Genomic DNA, 21229 nt, shown 5'->3' with positions numbered 1-21229 from the left:
ACCTCAGCACTTTGGGAGTCCGAGGCAGGAGGATCACTGGAGCCCAGGAGACCAAGACCAGCCTGGGCAATATAGTGAGATCTCATCTTAACAAAATTCTTTTAAAAAATTAGTCAAGCATGATGGTGGGTGCCTATAATACCAGCTACAGCTCTTGGGAAGCTGAGGTGGGAGAAAACCTTGAGCCTGGGAGGTGAGGCTGCAGTCAGCCAAGACCGTGTCACTGTACTCCAGAGTGGGCAAGAGAGCAAGATGGTCTCAAAAACAAACAAACAAAAATTAGCTGAGTGCGGTGGCACATGCCTGTAATCCCAGCTACAGCTACTCAGGAAGCTGAAGGGGGAGGATCACTTGAGCCTGGGAGGTCAGGACTGCAGTGAGCTGTGATTGTGCCACTGCACTCCAGCCTGGGTGACACCGTGAGACTTTATCTCAAGAAAAAACAATAACGAACAACAACAACAACAGAAAAAAGTTCCTATCAAGTACTTTCTCTTTGTACACACACTTTTAAGGTATTCTGAATTCACAAACATTCATATCTAACCTACCACAGCCTCTACTGGCTATAGTATCATCAACCTCTGAGTTTCAGTTTTCTCATCTGTAAAATAATCTCAGAGGCCCCTTCTGGCTCAATCATATGCTCAAAATAAAGATTCTGTATTTAAAGCTAACAAACAAAAAAATCCCCACAACTATCCTATCAAATCAGTGAGAATGTACACACACACACAATATTTATGACAATGTAAAAAAACATTCTCTTATTTAGAGAATGGCGTATCCCTAGCAAAATCACTCAAATGTTCTATCATACTCAAGAAACCTAATCATACTAGGAATAAAAGTCAGCCATATCATGCAGATATCTATATGTTTCCTCAAAAGCAAGCTGCATAGTAGAAACTGTAGTAAAAGGATCTCTAAATCAGGAATGGGATTACTTTCTTCCCTCTGTTAGGAGCTTTTGGGATTGTCGGTATTTAAGTCATCTGGCCGCCTTGGACTCTTATCTATTCAGAGACTGGGACAGATGATCTCGAAAGTCTCTTCCAACTATAGTGACCTCTCAAGAAAAAAAAAAAAAAAGAACAAAGGGGTGCTTAAATGATATTTGGTTAATCATCAGAAGAGGTGCTCAGCCTCATACTCAACAGCCTACATACACATACACAACCATGCAGACTATCAATATACCAGAAATTGATTCCATAAATATCATTACCTCTTCAGATTTAATGGTTTCACATTAGTAACGAGAGAGGAATTATTTCATGTAACTTTAAAATACATTCATATTCCTATACAGCCTCATGGGATCCAGCCTAAGGCCAAAATAAAGTCTAAAAACAACAACAAATAAAGAGAACGAAAGACAACTGGTGTCAGTAATCATATTGTTTGCAGCAGTGTGTTGTTATTTGAGCTGCTGTGTGTTTATAACGGGATTAAAGCAGAGGAGTAATGATGATGGTACGTCACGCAACCAACTCAGTAACATTAGCCTCATTTATTTCATTTTACTTTTAATTTCTTAGAAATTATTCTTGTAAAACATTAAATAGTCATGTAAAATATTAACATGTTCTGAAGTATACTTTATAAAAAAACAAGTTTATGCAAAAAAGTTTCGCTTCTTCCCATCCCTCCATGTGCTTTAAAATAAATACATTGTCTCAGAAACAGTGAAGTACAAAAGCATGGCTTTTAGATTCCAATCTTGGGGATATGACCTTAAATTGTGGCTTAATCTCTCTCAACTTATTTATGTCTAAAAAGGTGATAATAATAGAACCTAGAGGCCAGGCGCGGTGGCTCACATCTGTAATCCCAGCACTTTGGGAGGCTGAGGGGGGCGGATCACGAGGTCAGGAGTTCCAGACCATCCTGGCTAACATGCTGAAACCCCATCTCTACCAAAAATACAAAAAATTAGCCAGGCATGGTGGGCGCCTGTAGTCCCAGCTACTCGGAAGGCTGAGGCAGGAGAATGGCGTGAACCCGGGAAGCGGAGCTTGCAGTGAGCCGAGATCACGCCACTGCACTCCAGCCTGGGCGACAGAGCGAGACTCCTTCACAAAAAATACAAAATAAAAAAAATTAAAATAAAAATAGAACCTAGAGGGGGTTATGAGGATTAAGTAAGATCTTCTATGCACAGTACTTGGCTTTGTGAAGCTGCAGTGAAGTATCAGGTACTATTATTAGGATCTCATTTGAGAATCACCTCAAACCTGTAGCACAGACACAGATTAGGAAATTAACCTGGAGGTGCCACATCACAGGCCTGGAGCCCCCATGGCACCCAACAGCCAAGACCACAACTCACTCCTGAGTCTGCAGGCGACTTCATGCTCCACACTCACCACACATTCCCTACAGCCAATTCAGGGGAAAAAGAAGTGTCTTCCCACTCAGGATGACTTCAAAAGACTTACTGTGTTCAGCGCATTCAAAGTGGTGTCATCCCGAGAGGCTGCGACACAGCCGTCTTCTGTAGAGCCTCCATCACACATCCCTGCAAATGCTGCCATGCTCCTTCAGAAGAAAAGGTTTTTCCTTCATTAGTACAGTGTAATATCAGGACAGAGACTTAGACCTTCAATTTTCAGAGGACATTTCCAGCCCAGAACAAATTCCATTACTACATGCATGATGAACCAGTTCCCAGCCCTGCCTCTGCTCCTGCTTAAAAATAAATAATTTTTTTTTTTTGAGATGAAGTCTCACCCTGTTGCCCAGGCTGGAGTGCAGTGGCACAATCTCGGCTCACTGCAACCTCTACCTCCAGGGTTCAAGGGATTCTCCTGCCTCAGCCTCCCAAGTAGCTGAGATTACAGGCACACCACCACGCCCAACTACTTTTTGTATTTTTAGTAGAGACAAGGTTTCACAGTGTTGGTCAGGCTAGTCTCGAACTCCTGACCTCAGGTGATCCGCTCGCCTCGGCCTCCCAAAGTGCTGGGATTACAGACGTGAGCCATCACGCCCAGACCAAAAATAAATTTAAGTTCCTCTTCATTCACAGAGAAATACATATGTTACTTTTAGTCAGATCCATTTGTATTGTTTCTTCTCATGCTTTATCAGTACTAAGATTTTAGATTTGAGAGCATGAAGAATCTAAATCTATGAGCCACAATATTTCGGTAGATGACAATCTTCTGAAAGAAAAGTCTCCAGAAAACATGTGAAATTAAGTCATTTAAAATTTTACTTAATTCCTCTCATTCTGCATATCAACTACCTTTAAGTGAATTAAAAGTAAAAAATCATGGCTGGGTATGATGGCTCATGCTTGTAATCCCAGCACTCTGGGAACCTGACATGGAAGGACTGCTTAAGGTCAGAGAGTTCAAAATCAGCCCTGACAACATAGAGACCCCATCTCTACAAAAACTTTAAAAAATATATTAGCCAGGTATGGTGGTGTATGCCTGTAGTCCTAGCTACTGGGGAAGACGAGGTGTGAGGATCACTTGAGCCCAGGAGTTTAAGGCTGTAAGGAGTTGTGATTACACCACTGCACTCCAGCGTGAGATCCTGTCTCCCAAAAAAAAAAAAACGTGAAAAACCAGAGATAAAACCTTTTAGTCATTCACTCCACTTACACATTCTCATCTCTACTGAATGCCACCATGCACAACACCGTTGACTAGAAAACAGTCAGGTAACTGGGGCAACACAGCAAGGACCCCCATCTCAACAACAACAACAAAAAAAATTAAAAATAGCCAGGTATGGTGGCACGTGTCTATAATCCCAGCTACTCAGGAGGCTGAGGCAGGAGGATCGCTTGAGCTCAGGAGGTTAAGGCTGTTGTGAGCTATAATTGTGCCACTGTACTCCAGCCTGGGTGACAGAGCAAGACCCTGTTTCAAAAAAACAAAACAAGTAACAACCCAAAAAAAAAAAAAAGAAAAGAAAAGAAAAAAAAAAGAAACCCACAAACCCAGCCAGGGCTAAAATTCAGATGCCCTAATCCTTGCTTTCGTGTTTTTGTTGTCATTGCATGCTATTGATGCTGCCAAGACCAGAATCACTACATACAAAGTCTGCCTGCCTGCTCTGTGATGTGTGAGAGCAAATTCACACTTGTCTCTGCATCTGAAGACACAAAAATGTCAACTTCAGGACAGGCACTAATGAACAGCCACAAAGTAGAGAGAGAACATGAAATCTGTAGTGGGTTTTGTTTTTGTTTTACATTTTACTTGAAGGTCCAGGATACAAGCGCAGAACGTGTCAGCTTGTTATATGGCTATACATGTGCCATGGTGTCTGCTGCACCTATCAACCTGTCATCTAGGCTGTAAGCCCTGAATGCATTAGCTATTTGTCCTAATGCTCTCCCTCCCCTCACCCCCACCCCCCTGTAGTGGGGTTTTAAGATGAGGTAAATGACTCAAGTACTCAACTGGACTGAGAGGTTTTGATAACTCTATGTATGGCCTAAGCTGTTTTCATCTTGAAAAGTCCCAAAATTTGATGTGGGGCAAACACCAAGAAGAAAAACATTACTTCATCATGAAAAAAATTATTCTCTGGTAAGAAGAACCAGGGTCCTGATTACAGAGGGTGTAACCAAACTTAAAGTCAGAGAATGCCCAATATAGAAATAAAATCTCAGGGGAAAGGCAAAGTTTACTGCCTATACAGTTCAGATGGTATAATTCAGAAAGCAGGACGGGGGTAGATTCCTATTACCTTGCTGCCCTCAAGTACATAAGGAGGTCACAGTCGTTAACTCCAGGCATCCAGACCAGTTCCTCATGTTGGGTCACTGTATCACCATCTGGAGAAGGAAATGGTTGCAGATCTGGAAGTTTGGCCTGTAAGACAGGGATGAGTAAGTCACAATCAAGGCATGTATTAATTATAAAGAGCTATCTCAATAAAGAGTCTTTAGGAACAGATACACTGTTTTACTAAGCCTCTTTCCTTGGATGGCAGAAAAATAACAACAAAACCATGAGTCATTTAAACTGACCTATTTCACATGTCAGGATCATTTCACCATAGATTTCACAATAGACTGTTTAATATCTGCTTAACAGTGTCAGAGTAAACCAGTGCCAGCATGATACCAAGAGTAAAACAGAAGCAGACACATACGCATAAAATAAATAAACAAAAAAAAGAATGTCTTTACACGGTAACAGCTATTGATAAAGAAGGGAAACGCACGTACATTTCCAATATAACAAGCTGACAAAGAAGACATACAAATAATGATATCTCACCTAAGGATATTTGCTAAAAAATTAAGTGAGCTATCCTATCACAAAAATGTTACTCTTAAGACACTTAAGAGCAATATAAGTCATGGTCAATACCAAAAAAAGATGAGTATTAAAGTTAACATTAAAATACATAGTTAAGGCCAGGCCCGGTGGCTCAGGCCTGTAATCCCAGCACTTTGGGAGGCTGAAGTGGGTGGATCACAAGGTCAGGAGTTCAAGACCAGCCTGGCCAAGATGCTGAAACCCTGTCTCTACTAAAAATACAAAAAGTAGCCAAACATGGTGGCAGGTGCCTGTAATCCAAGCTACTTGGGAGGCTGAGGCAGAGAACTGCTTAAACCCGGGAGGCGGAGGTTGCAGTAAGCTGAGATCGCACCGCTGCACTCCAGCCTGGCAGAGAGAGAGAGAGAAATTCCATCTCAAAAATAAAATAAAGTAAAATTTAATTTAATTTAATTTAATTTAAAAAAATAGACATATATAGAGTTGAGGCTGGGCGCGGTGGCTCATGCCTATAATCCCAGCACTTTGGGAGGCTGAGGAGGGTAGATCACTTGAGGTCAGGAGTTCAAAACCAGCCTGGCCAACATGATAAAACCCCATCTCTAATAATAACACAAAAATTAGCCAGGCGTGGTGGTATGCGCCTGTAGTCCCAGCTACTCGGGAGGCTGAGGCAGGAGAATCGCTTGAACCTGGGAGGCAGTGCTTGCAATGAGCCAAGATCGTGCCACTGCACTCCAGCCTAGGTGACAGAGCAAGACTCCCTCTTTAAAAAAAAAAAAAAATTATGTGTGGGTGGGTATGTGAGTGTAGTTGAATTGACCTGTGGTGACAGAAATCAGGGCAGTGACTTCTTTACAGAAAAAGGAATTGCTTGTGAAGGAACAGGAAGGACCTTTCTGGGATGACAGAAATGTTCTGTGCCTTGATATGAATCATCAGGGCAGACTGAAAAGCATACATAAGATTCAAACAATTTGCTGTACATAGAGTATACCTCAATAAAAAGAATTTTTAAAAATATTTGAGCAACAGTGCTCCCCAAAAAGACTCTAAGTCATCAGATTCAAATACCCGTGGCATTTTCTCAACCATACTCTGCTGGGACAGAGCCAGAGCAAGCAGGTGCCATGACCACCATAAACAGCAGAGACCTGTGAAAAGTCAGACATTTGCAAGATACTCATGTTCTCATCCTGTCAAATGATGAACATGGGCACATCAGTCTGATAAAGCTCCATGGTACACAAAGCCTGGGCAAAAAATTTAAGTAAATGCAGCAGGTTGAAGATAAGTCAGCAACATCCAATAGAAATAAAGTAAGAATAGGCCAGGCGCCGTGGCTCAAGCCTGTAATCCCAGCACTTTGGGAGGCCGAGACGGGGGGATCATGAGGTCAGGAGATCGAGACCATCCTGGCTAACCCGGTGAAACCCCGTCTCTACTAAAAAATACAAAAAACTAGCCGGGCGAGGTGGCGGGCGCCTGTAGTCCCAGCTACTCGGGAGGCTGAGGCAGGAGAATGGTGGGAACCCGGGAGGCGGAGCTTGCAGTGAGCTGAGATCCGGCCACTGCACTCCAGCCCGGGCGACAAGAGCGAGACTCCGTCTCAAAAAAAAAAAAAAAGAAATAAAGTAAGAATTACATATTTAATTTTAAATATTCTAGTAGTCACGTTAAACAAAATGTCATATCCCAATCTGGACTTCCAAGTGCTGAACAGCTATGTGTGGCAGTGACTCCCCACCTGGATGTGCAGGTGTTAAGCACTCAAGAGTGAAGTGGACCACGGTGAAATGGAGATAGAACTGCCCCATCCAGGGAATGCTGTCACACAGGAATGGGAACCAGTTTGTGTACATCCTCCATCTTTTTCCAAATTCCAGAAATCTTCACTTTTATGTAAAAGCTTGTGGTTTTAAATGTCGGTTATTCAAGTTTTTGAGGCAACTGCATAGCAAAACATCACATCAATAGGCCATGTGGCTCTCAGGCTAGCCGTGAGCACCCACACAGCTTTACAGGCTGTCTTCCATGCCTCTACATGTGTATCAAGCTGACTTTCTCCAAGCAAGGATGTTCTTCTTTGGTTAAGTATTGACTTCTATAACATCAAACTGAGTGTCACAATTAGTTCTGCTTAATATATAGTGAAAATAGTAGGATAAAATTAAAACACAATGGGCCTGGCGTGGTGGCTCACGTCTGTAATCCCAGCACTTTGGGAGGCTGAGGCAGGTGAGTCACCTGAGGTCAGGAGTTCCACACCAGCCTGACCAACACGGTGATACTCTGTCTCTACTAAAAATACAAAAATTAGCCAGGCATGATGGCGCACACCTATAGTGCCAGCTACTTGGGAGGCTGAGGTAGAAGAATCGCTTGAAACCTGGGAGGTGGAGGTTCCAGTGAGCTGAGATTGCACCACTGCACTCCAGCCTGGCTGACAGAGCAAGACTCTGTCTAATAATAATAATAATAATAATAATAATAATAATAATAATAATACAACAAATGTTGGAATCAAAAGGTCTTTGACACTAGTACTGAGCTCCGCTTCCCCAGCACCAAGTACAGTACTGGGTACAGCAGTTCTCTAATGTCTGTTAAATTACTCGAAAAGTACTATCACTGTGAGCAGGACCAAGCTCCCCCTCCATCCTCGAGAAAAATGGACTAGAAATATAATTAGACAGTTTACAGAAAAAGAAACGAAAATGACTCTTAATCATAAGAACTGATGAGTCAACCTCACTGACAACAGAAATGCAAATTAATGGTACATATTCAATTTTGCATCTATTATATTGACATAAATCCAAACGTTTGACAATACATAAAGCCATGAAAAAAATTAGCACTCATATTAGTTGCTAGTGTCAACACAAACTGATACAATCTCCACGGAGGGGAATGTGGCAACACCCTCAAAATTATATATGCACTTGTCCTCTAAGTCAGCCATCCCCATTCTGGGGATATAGCCCCAAGACACACTGGCAAAAACATCAAAATCCATATGCACAGGCTATTCACTGCGCATTACATGTAATGGCAAATGACTGGACAATCAACTCATATGCCTATTAATAGGGATTAGATGAATAAACTGCTACATTCATACATGGAGTTCTATGAAACAGTATTATAGAAGGGAATGAGAAGGAGATCTATATACTGCTATGAGGAGAACACAAGAATATCTTGTTAAAAGAAAGGTGGCAAAAAGGATGTATATTATGTTATTATTTATCTAAGAAGGAGCAGAGGGAATGAAAACAAGAAGCTTAAATAATAATAATCTCATTAAAACTGTAAACCAAATGGAAAGAAATGCAGCAACTGAGCTGGTTCTACTCTACGAACTGTTTCAAGTAACTCTAAGATATATTAATTTGCTTATACAGCCCTGGCAGGATATACAAAACAAAATGCAATACTAAACTTTTCAATAAGTATATTGTTTGTAGCGGTGTGATTATTAATATTCTGGGCTTTTGTATGTGTATTATGGAATTGAAGCAAATAAGTAATTTTGTTGGTGTCATTAAAAAATGGGATTTGAGGCCGGGCGCGGTGGCTCAAGCCTGTAATCCCAGCACTTTGGGAGGCCGAGGCGGGCGGATCACGAGGTCAGGAGATCGAGACCATCCTGGCTAATACGGTGAAACCCTGTCTCTACAAAAAAAATACAAAAAACTAGCCGGGCGAGGTGGCAGGCGCCTGTAGTCCCAGCTACTCCGGAGGCTGAGGCAGGAGAATGGCGTGAACCTGGGAGGCGGAGCTTGCAGTGGGCTGAGATCTGGCCACTGCACTCCAGCCTGGGCGGCAGAGCGAGACTCTGTCCCAAAAAAAAAAAAAATGGGATTTGAGTCACAGGAAAAGGATAAAGATATAGATAAAAGGAGGACAGAATTAGTATAAAGGCCATATAAAAATATGAATTTGAATTGGATATATCAGTATAAATTTATAATGTATTTTATCTTTAAGAAAGTAGGAAAATAAAACACCTATTTCCTATTCTGTCTACAGAAAAGGCCTCGAAATAGCAACCAACCCAGTAAGAATGAATACCCCAGCACCCAATATATAAATACCACTTCCCACTACAACAAAAGAGGGCTCTTCTGAGACAAGTTTAATTCCAGATCTAGGGAAGACAATGTATAAGGTGAGGCAGTAAAATCATGTCTTACTAGAGAAAAAGGATTAAATGAAAAGGACAAAAACTACTGGGATTAAGTGAAAAGGACAAATACAGCAGGAACGTTAATCAGTTCATTATAGATTAAAAAATAATCTTAAATCCACTGGTAATTACTCAAAGATAAAGGTGAAGTTTCATTTTATTTGTATGATGAATAAATGGATGGTAGAATTAGAATATCACTGTTTTGAAATCCCTAATAAAATAATGGATCTAAGAAACAATCAATGGTGGCCAGGGATGGTGGCTCACGCCTGTAATCCCAGCACTTTGGGAAGCTGAGACGGGTGTAATCCCAGCACTCTGGGAACCTGAGGCGGGTGTTTCATGAGGTCAGGAGTTCGAAATCAGCCCGGCCAACAAAGTGAAACCCCGTCTCCACTAAAAATACAAAAAATTAGCCAGGCGTGATAATGGGCACCTGTAATCCCAGCTACTCAGGAGGCTGAGGCAGGAGAATGGCTTGAACCCGGGAGGCGGAGGCTGCAGTGAGAGTGAGACGAGATTATGCCATTGCACTCCAGCCTAGGCAACAGAGCAAGACTCTATCTCAAAAAAAAAAAAAAAAAAGAAAGAAAGAAATGATCAGTGGCTGCTAATTACAATTAAAAAAGAGACATATGAGCCTCCTGGCAGAAGTACATACCACCCAGGAAGCATTTTTCCGGAAGGCAGGGTACCAAATTAGAATGCGGTCGAACCTCCAGATTTAACTACTAATTCTCAAGTCATGCAAAGAACAAGGTAACAAATTTAATGCAATCAGCCAAATCTAGACTACAGAATACCCTACAGGATGAAACAGCTTCTTTACCACAGACATTGGGGGACTGGGGGAAGGACCTGTGAATTAAGAGAGATTTAAGAGATGTATCAACCAGCTGCAATGAATGGCTCTCATTTAGATTCTAATTTGAACTATGAAAACACAAAGAAACAGAGAAAGATACAGACAGATAATTAGGGAAATCTGGGCATAGCATACACCTGAATATTAAGAAATTGCCAACTATTATATGTTGTGATATATTTGATTGTGTCCAAATCCCTTATCTTTGGAACATCTACAAGGAAAATGATGTATTGTGAGGCATTTAAAATAAAAGAAGGAAGAGCTGTGAGGGTGAATAAATGAAATGGGTTTGACTAGGATTTGATACTTGTGGAAGCTGACTAATGAAGAGAAGGACTTTATTGTATTATTCTTTCCCTGCTTTTGTATATGTTAGTATAATAAAAAGGTTAATTTTCCCTAATAAAAAGTTTTTTTTTTTTTTTTAAGACTGTCTGGTTCTGTCACCAGGCTGGAGTGCAATGGTGTGATTTTGGCTCAGTGCTGCCTCAACCGCCTAGGCTCAAGCAATCCTCCCACCTCAGTCTCCTGAGTGGCTGGGACTACAGACACGCATCACCATGTCCACTTAATTTTTGTATTTTTTGTAGAGATGGGGTTTTGCCATGTTGCCCAGGCTGGTCTCGAATTCCTGAGCTGAAATGATCTGCCCACCTTGGCCTCCCAAAGTGTTGGGATTACAGGCGTGAGCCAAAAGTCAAAAACTTTAAAAAGGTAAATGTTGCCAATTCCTTTTTAAAAATTCTATCATTTTTGGTGCTCCAAAACATTTCTTTTCGAAAATGAAGCACACAGAATACATTTAAAATCTGATGTAAAAAACCAAATATCTGATTTTAAATGGTAGTATACAAAACTCCAATCACAGTAAAATTTGCTCCTTTTCCAAGAATGTAAGCATCTTTTCCTTAGGAACTACATTTTCTTTTATGGTAGGAAAAAAAAAATCTATAAAATAAAAGTCTGGTACAAAGATCTCCAGACACTGGAAACACACAGTGAGAGGGAATAAATGGGTAGTAAAATACAGTGCAAGAGAAAGTAGGGAATGGGAGACGGAATTGAGTGGCATTAGGTGAGTACCAGGTTCCCAGATTGAAAATACAGCCCCAAGGCGGCAGTCAGGCCCACCTAATGGAACACACCAACAAAAGACTCTACTTGCACAAGCAGACATTGTCCTCCTGCAGCTTCTTTCCGTCTGTATTAGTTATAACTCCAGGTCTGGGATGAGAAGTATCTTCTATAAACTATGTGACCCTACTAGTTTTTGTGTTCACTTCACTTCTTAACTCCTTCACTTCTTAATTTCTTTCCAAGGCTCACTGCTGCCTGTATCCCATGTCTTTAGACATGACGGCCTTAGCTGTGTACTCCCCAACATCCATTCCAACTCAAGTGCTAATCATCCTCAACTCCTTCCTCATGGTTTAGAAATAGACACATGACCCAATCCATGGCTACAATATGTGGATCTACTGGGGACATGCTGGGGAAATTTTCCTTGCTCCTAAGGGGAAAAGAAGTCCAATTCTTTCTTCCTCTCAATACTTGCTAAATTTCATTCATTGTATGATCCACTGTTATTTTATGTGCATTGAGAAAGGATAAAATGTAGCCAATAAATTATAACCACATCACAGAATATACAATGAAGTCTAACTACAGACAGCAAATGTGAAGGAAAAAAGTGTATCTTAGAATTAGTCGAACTGAGCTGAGGATGACGCCGCCTCCATGGAGGCCACCTGGGTACAAGAGAGTCTCAGAGAAGCACAGCAAATCCCCAGTCCTGCCTGATCAGGATGCCATGACATGGGAGACAGAAACAGAGCCAGAGTACTGCCAGTGAAAGCATCCTAACTGACACTGAGATCAAAAGAGAATGAGCCGGGCCCAGTGGCACATGCCTTTAGTCCCAGCTACTCAAGAGGCTGAGACAGGTTGGATTGTTTCAGCCCAGGAAGAGGTCAAGGCTGCAGTGAGCCGTGATCATGCCTCTGTGCTCTAGCCTTGGCAACAGAGTGAGATCCTGTCTCTGAAAAAAGTAAAAACAACAACAAAAACTAAAAAGCTGTAGTAAACGCGACAAAATAAGAAAGGGCAACAGTGGTGACACAGCAACTCTCTGACTGAAAAGTGTCCTAACCATCTTGACTCTGCTGAAGGACAAGAGGTTGTTTATTTTTATGGAGACAGTCTGTCTGTCGCCCAGGCTGGAGTGTAGTGTCACAATCTTGGCTCACTGCAACCTCTGCCCCCTGGGTTCAAGTGATTTCTCCTGCCTCAGCCTCCTGAGTAGCTGGGATTACAGGCGCACACCACCATGCCCAGCTAATTTTTCTATTCTTAGTAGGGATGGAGTTTCGCCATGTGGGCCAGGCTGGTCTCAAACTCCTGATCTCAGGTGATCCACCTGCCTCAGCCTCCCAAAGTACTGAGATTATAGGCCAGAGCCACTGCACCCAGCCGGGAAAAGAGATTTTAAACATCTTTTATCTTTTTTTTTTTTTTTTTTTTTTGAGACAAGTCTTGCTCTGTTGCCCAGGCTGGAGTCCAGTGGCCACGATCGCAGCTCACTATAACCTCCGCTTCCCGGGTTCAAGTGATTTTCCTGCCACAGCCTCCCAAGAAGCTAAGATTACAGGCACCTGCCACCACGCCTGGCTAATTTTTGTATTTTTAGTAGAAATGGGATTTGCTATGTTGGCCAGGCTGGTCTCGAACTCCTGACCTCAAGTGATCTGCCCACCTCAACCTCCCAAAGTGCTGGGATTACAGGCATGAGCCATTGTGCCTGGCTTTAAAATGTTTTAAATAAAAATATGTGACCAAGTGTTCATCAATGGATGAATGGATAAACAAACTGTGATACACACATACAATGGGTCATTTAGCCTTAAAAAGGCCGGAAATTCTGACACATGCTATTAACACGGATGAACAGTGAGGACATTATGCTGCATGAAATAAATCAGGCACAAAAAGACAAAATACTGTATGATTCCACTCACATGAGGTATTTTATGAGGTAGAACAGTCAAAGATAGAGAGAGGAAGGACAATGGTGATTGCCAATGCTGCAGAAGGAAAATGGAGTTACTGTTTCTGGGTATAGAGTTTCAGTTTTGCAAGATAGAAAGAGTTCTGGAGACGGATGACGGTGATGGCTACACAACAATATTAACATGCTTAATTACTCAACTGTACACTTAAAAATGGGAGATGGTAAATTTTACTTCATGTATGTATTTCATCACAATTTTTGAAATGCGGTGATCTGAGGGGAAAAAAAACAAAACCTCCGTATTTATATAAAATTCCCTATAGCACTTAACAACATTCTAAGATGCTGCTCAAGAGAATAAAGTGCCAGAATAGTAAGAAACAAAAATCTATTAAGGAAGCTATGAAAATGAACCTCACCTGATGACTAGGACCAACACGAATCTCCCCCTGGGTACTGTTCAGCCTCCTGGAACAGAAATAGAGCAGATTAAGTTAGCACAATATAGTTTTGACATAAACATTCACACATTTTTCAAAAAAAGTAATTCTCTTCAAATAAATGAGGAAAAAATGAGGAAGAATTAACGTCCCCACTACTTCTAATGTTCTGTATACATACACCACCCACCACCACACACACACCTCTAAAACCTTCTCCTTCTAAAATCCTAAGAACTGCAGCTTCCTTTCATGAGAACCTTCCTATATCATTGTTCTTTTTTTTGAGACAGAGTCTCGCTCTTGTCGCCGAGGCTGGAGTGCAGAGGCACGATCTTGGCTCACTGACACCTCCGCCTCTTGGGTTCCACTGATTCTCCTGCCTCAGCCTCCTGAGTAGCTGGGATTTCAGGTGCCTACCACCATGCCCGGCTAATTTTTGTAATTTTAGCAGTAAATTCCAGTACATTTTGTAATTTTAATAATTTGGGGTTTTGTTATGTTTGGCCAGGCTGGTCTCGAACTCCTGACCCTCAAGGGATCCACCTGCCTCAGCTTCCCAAAGTGCAGGGATTACAGGCGCGAGCCACCGCACCCAGCCCCTATACCATCATTCTTTCATGCCTCAGAGAGATGGACTTTCCTGTAGTACAATTCCAGTCACACATTTCTTCCTTTCAAAACATTTCAGGGTGCCCTACCATAAGCCTTATCAAATACAAATGAGAAAACTTATCCTAGGACACAGACTGAGCCATCCATCCATCCAACAAATATTTAAGTACCTATTGTAAGCCAGGAATTGTCCTAGGTGTTGGGGATAAAGAAGCAAACAGGGACAGGCACAGTGGTCCACACCTGTAATCCTAGCACTTTGGGAGGCCAAGGCGGGAGGATCGCTTGAGCCCAGAAGTTTAAAACCAGCCTGGGCAACACAAAGTGATCCCATCTCTATAAGAAAATGTAAAATTAGCTGGGCATGGTGGTGCACACCTGTAGACCCAGTTAGGAGGATCGCTTGAGCTGGGAGGCCAAGGCTGGAGTGCACCATGTTCGCACCACTGCACTCCAGACCGGGCAACAGAGCATGACCCTGTCTATAAACAAGGCAACAAACAAAACAGTGTCAAAGAAGATGGCCCAAGAGGAGGCACACTCTCTTGTTTTTCTCTCATGGATCTGATAGCCATACCCACTATGTTTGAAATTGTTAGAAATACATTTTGGAAAGCTATTATTTCCTTTAGGGCACCTGGGTTCAGTACTTTCTTCTTTTAATCCAACCATTTTCTCACGAAGAATCTTGTTTGGGCAAAGGTGGTAGTAAATGTAACAAAGGAAGAAAAAAAGAAGACAAGGAAGAAGGAGAGAAAGGGAGGAGGAAGGAAGAGGAGAAAGGGACGAGGAAGACAAGGAGGAGGAGAAGATGATGAAGAAGAAGAGGAAGAAGAAGGAGAAATGTGGTGGTCCAGTCCTCAAGAATCTTACAAGCCTCCAGCTGGCGAGGCAGCATCCGCACCAAAACACCAGAACAGGCTGATGCCCGTATTCATCAACATAAGACACTTCAGAAGACACAGTACAAAAATGTGAAGGGGAGGTACCAAAATGAGGCAGGCTTCAAGAGGAGACACAGAAGGAGATAACAGGCCTAGCAGCAGGAAAAAAAAAAAGAGGACTTTCCAAGTAGAAATGAAAGCATGCAGAGGTGGCAGGCTGAAAGGGAGGGGTGGTGATGGGGAAATGCTTGCATGTGGGATGACTTCATCATACAAGTCATCTTCATTTCTTCATTAGGAGAATGGCATGTGGAAAAAAGAAGCTAAAAGATGGTTTGCTCTCGTAAGTTTATACAGGAAATGGAAGAAGCTGTTTTAGGAGGTATGCAGAGGAATCAAATCAGCCAAGTTATTTTAATCACCAGCACTTCTTTAAGAAAAACAAGCAAGCAGTCAGTGTTACCACTATTTCCCTTCCAACTTGTCCCTTTCTATTTTCTAACTGGCTGTGAGCAAAACAAGCTGCCAAAAGTTCTAAATACTTTCCAAATGCTTTCTTGCCTACAAGCAGGTCTAGCCAGAATGTATCATTTCAGAAACCTCCAGCCACAGCCCATTCAGTAACTTGTGCCTGCAGGTCAACCTTCGGGTTCTTCCAGAAGGTCTGCTACTCTAGAGTTCTCCAGTGGTTGGAGATCATTTCCATACCATGGCTGCACTGTTAAGTCCTTGATAATTCCAGAAAAAACACTCCTGTTCCATTTTTATTTTATTTTGGAGACGAGGTCTTGCTATGTTGCCCAGTCTGTTCTCAAAACCCTGGGCTCAAAGGGATCCCCACCTCAGCCTCCCAAAGTGCTGGAATCATAGACATGAGCCGCCGCACTCACCCCCAACCCCATTTTTATTTTAATAAGCTAATTTATTGTTATATTTAGCTAAAAAAACCCAATGTGCCATGATAACGGAACAAGCTCCCCAATACCCTGCTGAGTAGAACTATTTATATGTCATGTATTTCCATAAAAATAGGATGCAGATAATTATTATTAAACTAACAGAAATGAGACAAAAAATGTATTGGACCATCTTAAGAGACTTGAAAATTGTTTCTTTTAAGTTTATATCAGGGAAGAGTACTAATAAGTAGGCTATAACATGAAAACAAAGATAAAATAAGGAACCTTCTTAAAAGCTTATTTTAAAATCCCTCTTTGCAACAAAAGTATTTTTAAATTGTATGTAACTTTTAAATATCAGGATTCTGTAGCAAGGAATACAACAAAGTTCTTTTTCAGCAGGTAGGATCTGAGGTGCAGACAATGGCATTAACCTACTATACACAAGAGTTACAAAATATAGAATAAATGGCAAAAGTACTTTTTAGGTCCAAGATATAAAGAGGTAGATAGTAACACATCCCATTAGAGAAAGTTTGATGCATTTGACAGAAAAACTGTCAGAATATGAACTGAAGATGAAAGACAAGAAGTACACATGGTGGGGAAGTGCCAGCATCCAGCTATATCTGGATCCACTGAGCAATCAGAATCCTCCTTACTGAACTAAGTATCCCTCCCCTGCCGCCACATTGCTCTCCTCTTTTTCTTTTTTTTTATCCTGTATCCCCAGACAGTTGCATCACCCTTGATAGGTTAGGCAGCCACAACGCCCCCGAACGTTTCCCTGGCACATGGAAAAAGCACGCCCATGAGGCTGCAGCCAGGTGCAAAGTGAGTCTGTGAACTGCCCCCTTCTTGAATGCACCTTTTGTGGTTCATACCTCACTCATTAATAATATTTAAACATAATATCAACAGCTTGTAGGAAACACTCTTAACCGTCCATTGCAATCTTGATGCAACGACTACATTTTGCGTAACACAACATTTCTCAAACTTTTAGGTCTCTGTACCCTTTTACACTCTTAATAATTACTGGAGTGTATCTTGGTGGTCCCAGAATCTGTCTCTTGTTTCAACAATGGACAGCACACATCCTGGGACTCCATCTGTTCCAGCCTCCAGCCGCCCTCCAAACTCCTCTCCATTTGCAACCTCCAGGACCCTCCTTCTCAGCCATCTCCTGCTTCTGGGACCAGCCACCACTGTTTTTGTGGTTAGCGCCTCATTGCTGACCAACCGCAAGCTCTTGGATTCGTCAGAATTATCCCATCAAGGTAGCAGCCGCCATCAACCACCTGGTCAATTTGCATCTATGGGCTTCTTACACCCATCTCTCTCTGGGCTTCTATTTAAAACACAATGATGTGGCTCTGGGAGGCAAAGGTGACTTCTTCCATGAATTGGCCTACCGAGAAGCTTCAGGGTACAGAGTGTCTCTTAAAGATGTGTGTGTGGCATTGGCTCCCATTTCCAGGATGTGGAGAAGCCATTTCAAAATGAGTGGGGGTAAAAACCTTGGGTGCCATGGAAGTCACCATGTCCCTAGGGAAGAACGTGAACCAGACCCTCAAACTTTAGGCCCTGGGTTCTGCCTGCACAGACCCCCATCTCCGTGACTTCTGAAGAGCCACTTCCTAGATGAGGAGGTGAAACTCAACAAGAAGATCGGTGACTACCAGATCAACCTCCCAAGGCTGGGCTGGGTAAGTGTTTCTTCCAAAAGACTCACCCTCAACCGCCACTAGGAGCCTACAGAGCTCAGCAACCTTTTAGGAGCCTCTCTAAAAGTTCAGGGCTTCTGCCTAAGCGGCACCTCCAGCCACTACCCTGGATCCCTTTCCCAAGCCTTGGACAAAATGGAAATAAAGCTTATTGCAAGAAATAAAAATAAAAATGACTGAACATCCCAAGAAATCCAAATTTTTGAAAACTTTCAAAATATTTATTGATTTAAAAATAGTCATAAGCCCATTACATAACAATATGCATATTCTTATAAAAAGTAATTGCATTTAAGCAAAAATCCTTAGTGAAAACTGAGGCATTCTTTTATGTTTTTGCAAACCTCATTAATATTTGACTTAATACAAAAGACAGTTAGTTTCTCCTATCTACTTTTCAATTCAATCTGCTGCAATATATTGTTGTGGTTAAATTATATGAAGATAATCCAGCCTAACACAGCCATGTAATTAGAAAAGGAAAGAACAGCCTTTTTGATACTACACCAAAATCTCAACAAGTTTTCAGCACTTTGGGAGGCCGAGGTGGGAGGATCACTTCAGGTCAGGAGTTCGAGACCAGCCTGGCCAACATGGTGAAACCCTGTCTCGACTAAAAATACAAAAAATTGGCCCGGTGTCGTGGCGCATGCTTGTAATCCCAGCTACTCAGGAGCCTGAGGCAGGAGAATTGCTTGAACCTGGGAGGCAGAGGTTGCAGTGAGCCAAGATTGTGCCATTGTACTCCAGCCTGGGCAATAAGAGTGAAACTCTGTCTCAAAAACAAAACAAAACAAAACCAAAAACAAAAACTCAACAAGTAATCATTTCTTAAAGATATATACACAAGGTGAATCTAAAAGCCCATCAGTAGACTTTGGACTGTGCTACTCCGAAATCCATTGGTCTGTCTTGCCTTTGAATGAATGGATCTTCTACTCAGATGTGATTTTGTAATGTCATGCATTGGTTTTATGGAGAATGTCAGTTTACTCAGTTCTGCAGATCTTTCAAATATCAACCAGTTCTTTATACAGTATTTTTAAAAAACATATTAATATCACCTATCTCATAAGAAATGCCTTTCAGTGTAGGGAAGCTGTCAGGCTCAGAGTGGTGAGTACAAGTTTTTCAAAATTCTAATTTTTACTTGAAAGTTCGTATCTTAGCCTTGTCAAGTAATATCAGTGTTTGCCTTGAAATAAGAAGCTCACTTAATTCATCTTCAAGAAAGTTTCTGCCAAATGCCCACGTCTGAATGGCCACAGTTTGTCAGTTTTTCCTTCAAAGAGTAACTGATATTCCATGAAAAAAGTGGCTAGCTTCGCTTCTAACTCAAATGTCTCGACGGAACCAAGGCTACACCTCAAGACAATCACTGTCTTTTGGTATATAGGGCAGAAGACTTTTAGGTCCGGAAGCCAAGTCTTGGGATTAAAAAATAATAATAGGCTGGGCGAGGTGGCTCACGCCTGTAATCACAGCACTTTGGGAGGCCGAGGCAGGTGGATCACCTGAGGTCAGGAGTTCGAAACCAGCCTAGTCAAAATGGTGAAACCCTGTCCCTACTAAAAATATAAAATTAGCCAGACGGGGTGGTGTGTGCCTGTAATCCTAGCTACTTGGGAGGCAGGAGAATTGCTTGAACCCGGGAGGCAGAGGTTACCATGAGCCGAGGTCACGCCATTGCACTTCAGCCTGGGTAAAAAAAGAATGAAACTCTGCCAAAAAAAAAAAGGAAAGAAAGAAAAGAAAATGATGATGATGATGATGATGATGATGATGATGATGATAACAATAATAATAATAATAATAATAATAATAATAATAATAATAATAATGAGGTCCACAAGCCATGCTCTGAGAAGCACTGATTATGGCACATTCTGAACTTCAGAAAGTCCTGGAGGCTAAAATTCATCTAGAAGATGCCAGCTTTCTTCTTTGATTAATAACAACAGTAGCTAACATTTCAGCACTTACTATCTGTTCTAGGTGTTCTACAGTATTATCTCATTTCTAGGTATTAAGGCATTTAATTAATATTTTGATATTAACAGACATATTAGTATTGCTATTCACAGAAATTCAGGTCTCTTTCTATCCTGTGTTCAAAACAACATAGCACTACACATGGTGATGCACACCTGTAATCCTAGCACTTTGGGACGCTGAGGCAAGAGGATAGCTTGAGTTCAGGAGTTTGAGACCAGCCTGGGCAATAGGTTCTAAAAAAATGTTTTTTTAATTAGCTGGTCATGGTGGCACACACCTATAATCCCACCTACTCAGGAGGCTGAGGCAGGAGGATCACTCGAGCTCTGGAGTTTGAGGCTGCAGTAAGCTATGATCACGCCACTGTACTCCAGCCTGGGCAATAGAGCCAGACTCTGTCTTTAAAAAAACAAACAGGCCAGGCATGGTGGCTCACCTGAGGTGGGCGGATCACCTGAGGTCAGGAGTTCAAGACCAGCCTGGACAACATGGTGAAACCCCGCTCGACTAAAAATACAAAAATTAGCCAGGCGTGGTGGCAGGCGCCTGTAGTCCCAGCTACTCGGGAGGCGGAGGCAGGAGGATTGCTTGAGTCTGGGAGGCAGAGGTTGCGGTAAGCCAAGATCATGCCACTACACTCCAGCCTGGGTGACAGAGCAAGACTCTCTCAAAAAACAAACGACAACAACAAAAACACACAGCTACTAAAGAGGTTTCTGCTTGGATGTACAATGCTGCTGAATTAACAAAAACAAAGTAAGTCTAGTAAAAGCCAGGGTGGTCATCAACTTCGGAAGAAAAATCCAGACCAAAGGCGGTATGAATCCTAGCCACGTCAGATAAAGAATACTACCATATGAATTAAAAAACCAAAGATGCAAGTCATGTTCAGGATAATGCTACATACACACACATCTATCTTTATCGTCATCTTAAAAGTTTTCATGTACATTATCTTAAATTTAGGTGTAGGCCGGGGTGCGGTGGCTCGTGCCTGTAATCCCAGCACTTTGGGAGGCAGAGGTGGGTAGGTCACCTGAGGTCAGGAGTTCGAGACCAGCCTGTACAATATGGAGAAGCCTTGCCCCTACTAAAAATACAAAATTAGCCAAGCGTGGCAGTGGGTGCAGTAGTGGGCGCCTATAATCCCGGCTACTCAAGAAGCTGAGGCAGAAGAATTGCTTAAACCCGGGAGACAGAGGTTGCAGTGAGCCGAGATCCCACCAGTGTACTCCAGCCTGGGGGACAGAGCGAGACTATCTCAGAGAAAAAAAAAAATCTAGGTGTATTCTAGTTACATAACAAGCACAAGCAAAGTAATAATACTAGCTATCAATTACTAAGTGCTCT

The 21229-nt window shown here is 42.0% G+C and overlaps 1 protein-coding gene and 1 non-coding gene across 5 annotated transcripts in view; both read right to left on the bottom strand.

Annotated features, from left to right (window-relative positions):
• RERE (arginine-glutamic acid dipeptide repeats) overlaps positions 1-21229 on the bottom strand; it is a 469695-nt gene that overhangs the window by 138846 nt on the left and 309620 nt on the right. For all 4 annotated transcript variants that reach the window (XM_023215261.1, XM_023215263.1, XM_023215264.1 and 1 more), the window contains 3 exons: positions 13739-13787; positions 4711-4835; positions 2442-2541 (listed from right to left, as the gene is read on the bottom strand). In XM_023215261.1, the coding sequence (XP_023071029.1) occupies positions 2442-2541; positions 4711-4835; positions 13739-13787 (274 nt within the window). The remainder of the gene's footprint in view (positions 1-2441; positions 2542-4710; positions 4836-13738; positions 13788-21229) is intronic.
• LOC111544686 lies at positions 16877-17001 on the bottom strand. The gene has a single exon (XR_002732249.1). It is a non-coding gene; the product is annotated as a small nucleolar RNA SNORA77 (small nucleolar RNA).

Source organism: Piliocolobus tephrosceles, chromosome 1 (genome assembly GCF_002776525.5).
Source record: "Piliocolobus tephrosceles isolate RC106 chromosome 1, ASM277652v3, whole genome shotgun sequence".
Lineage (NCBI taxonomy): Eukaryota > Metazoa > Chordata > Mammalia > Primates > Cercopithecidae > Piliocolobus > Piliocolobus tephrosceles.
This window is presented reverse-complemented; position numbering and strand designations above follow the sequence as displayed.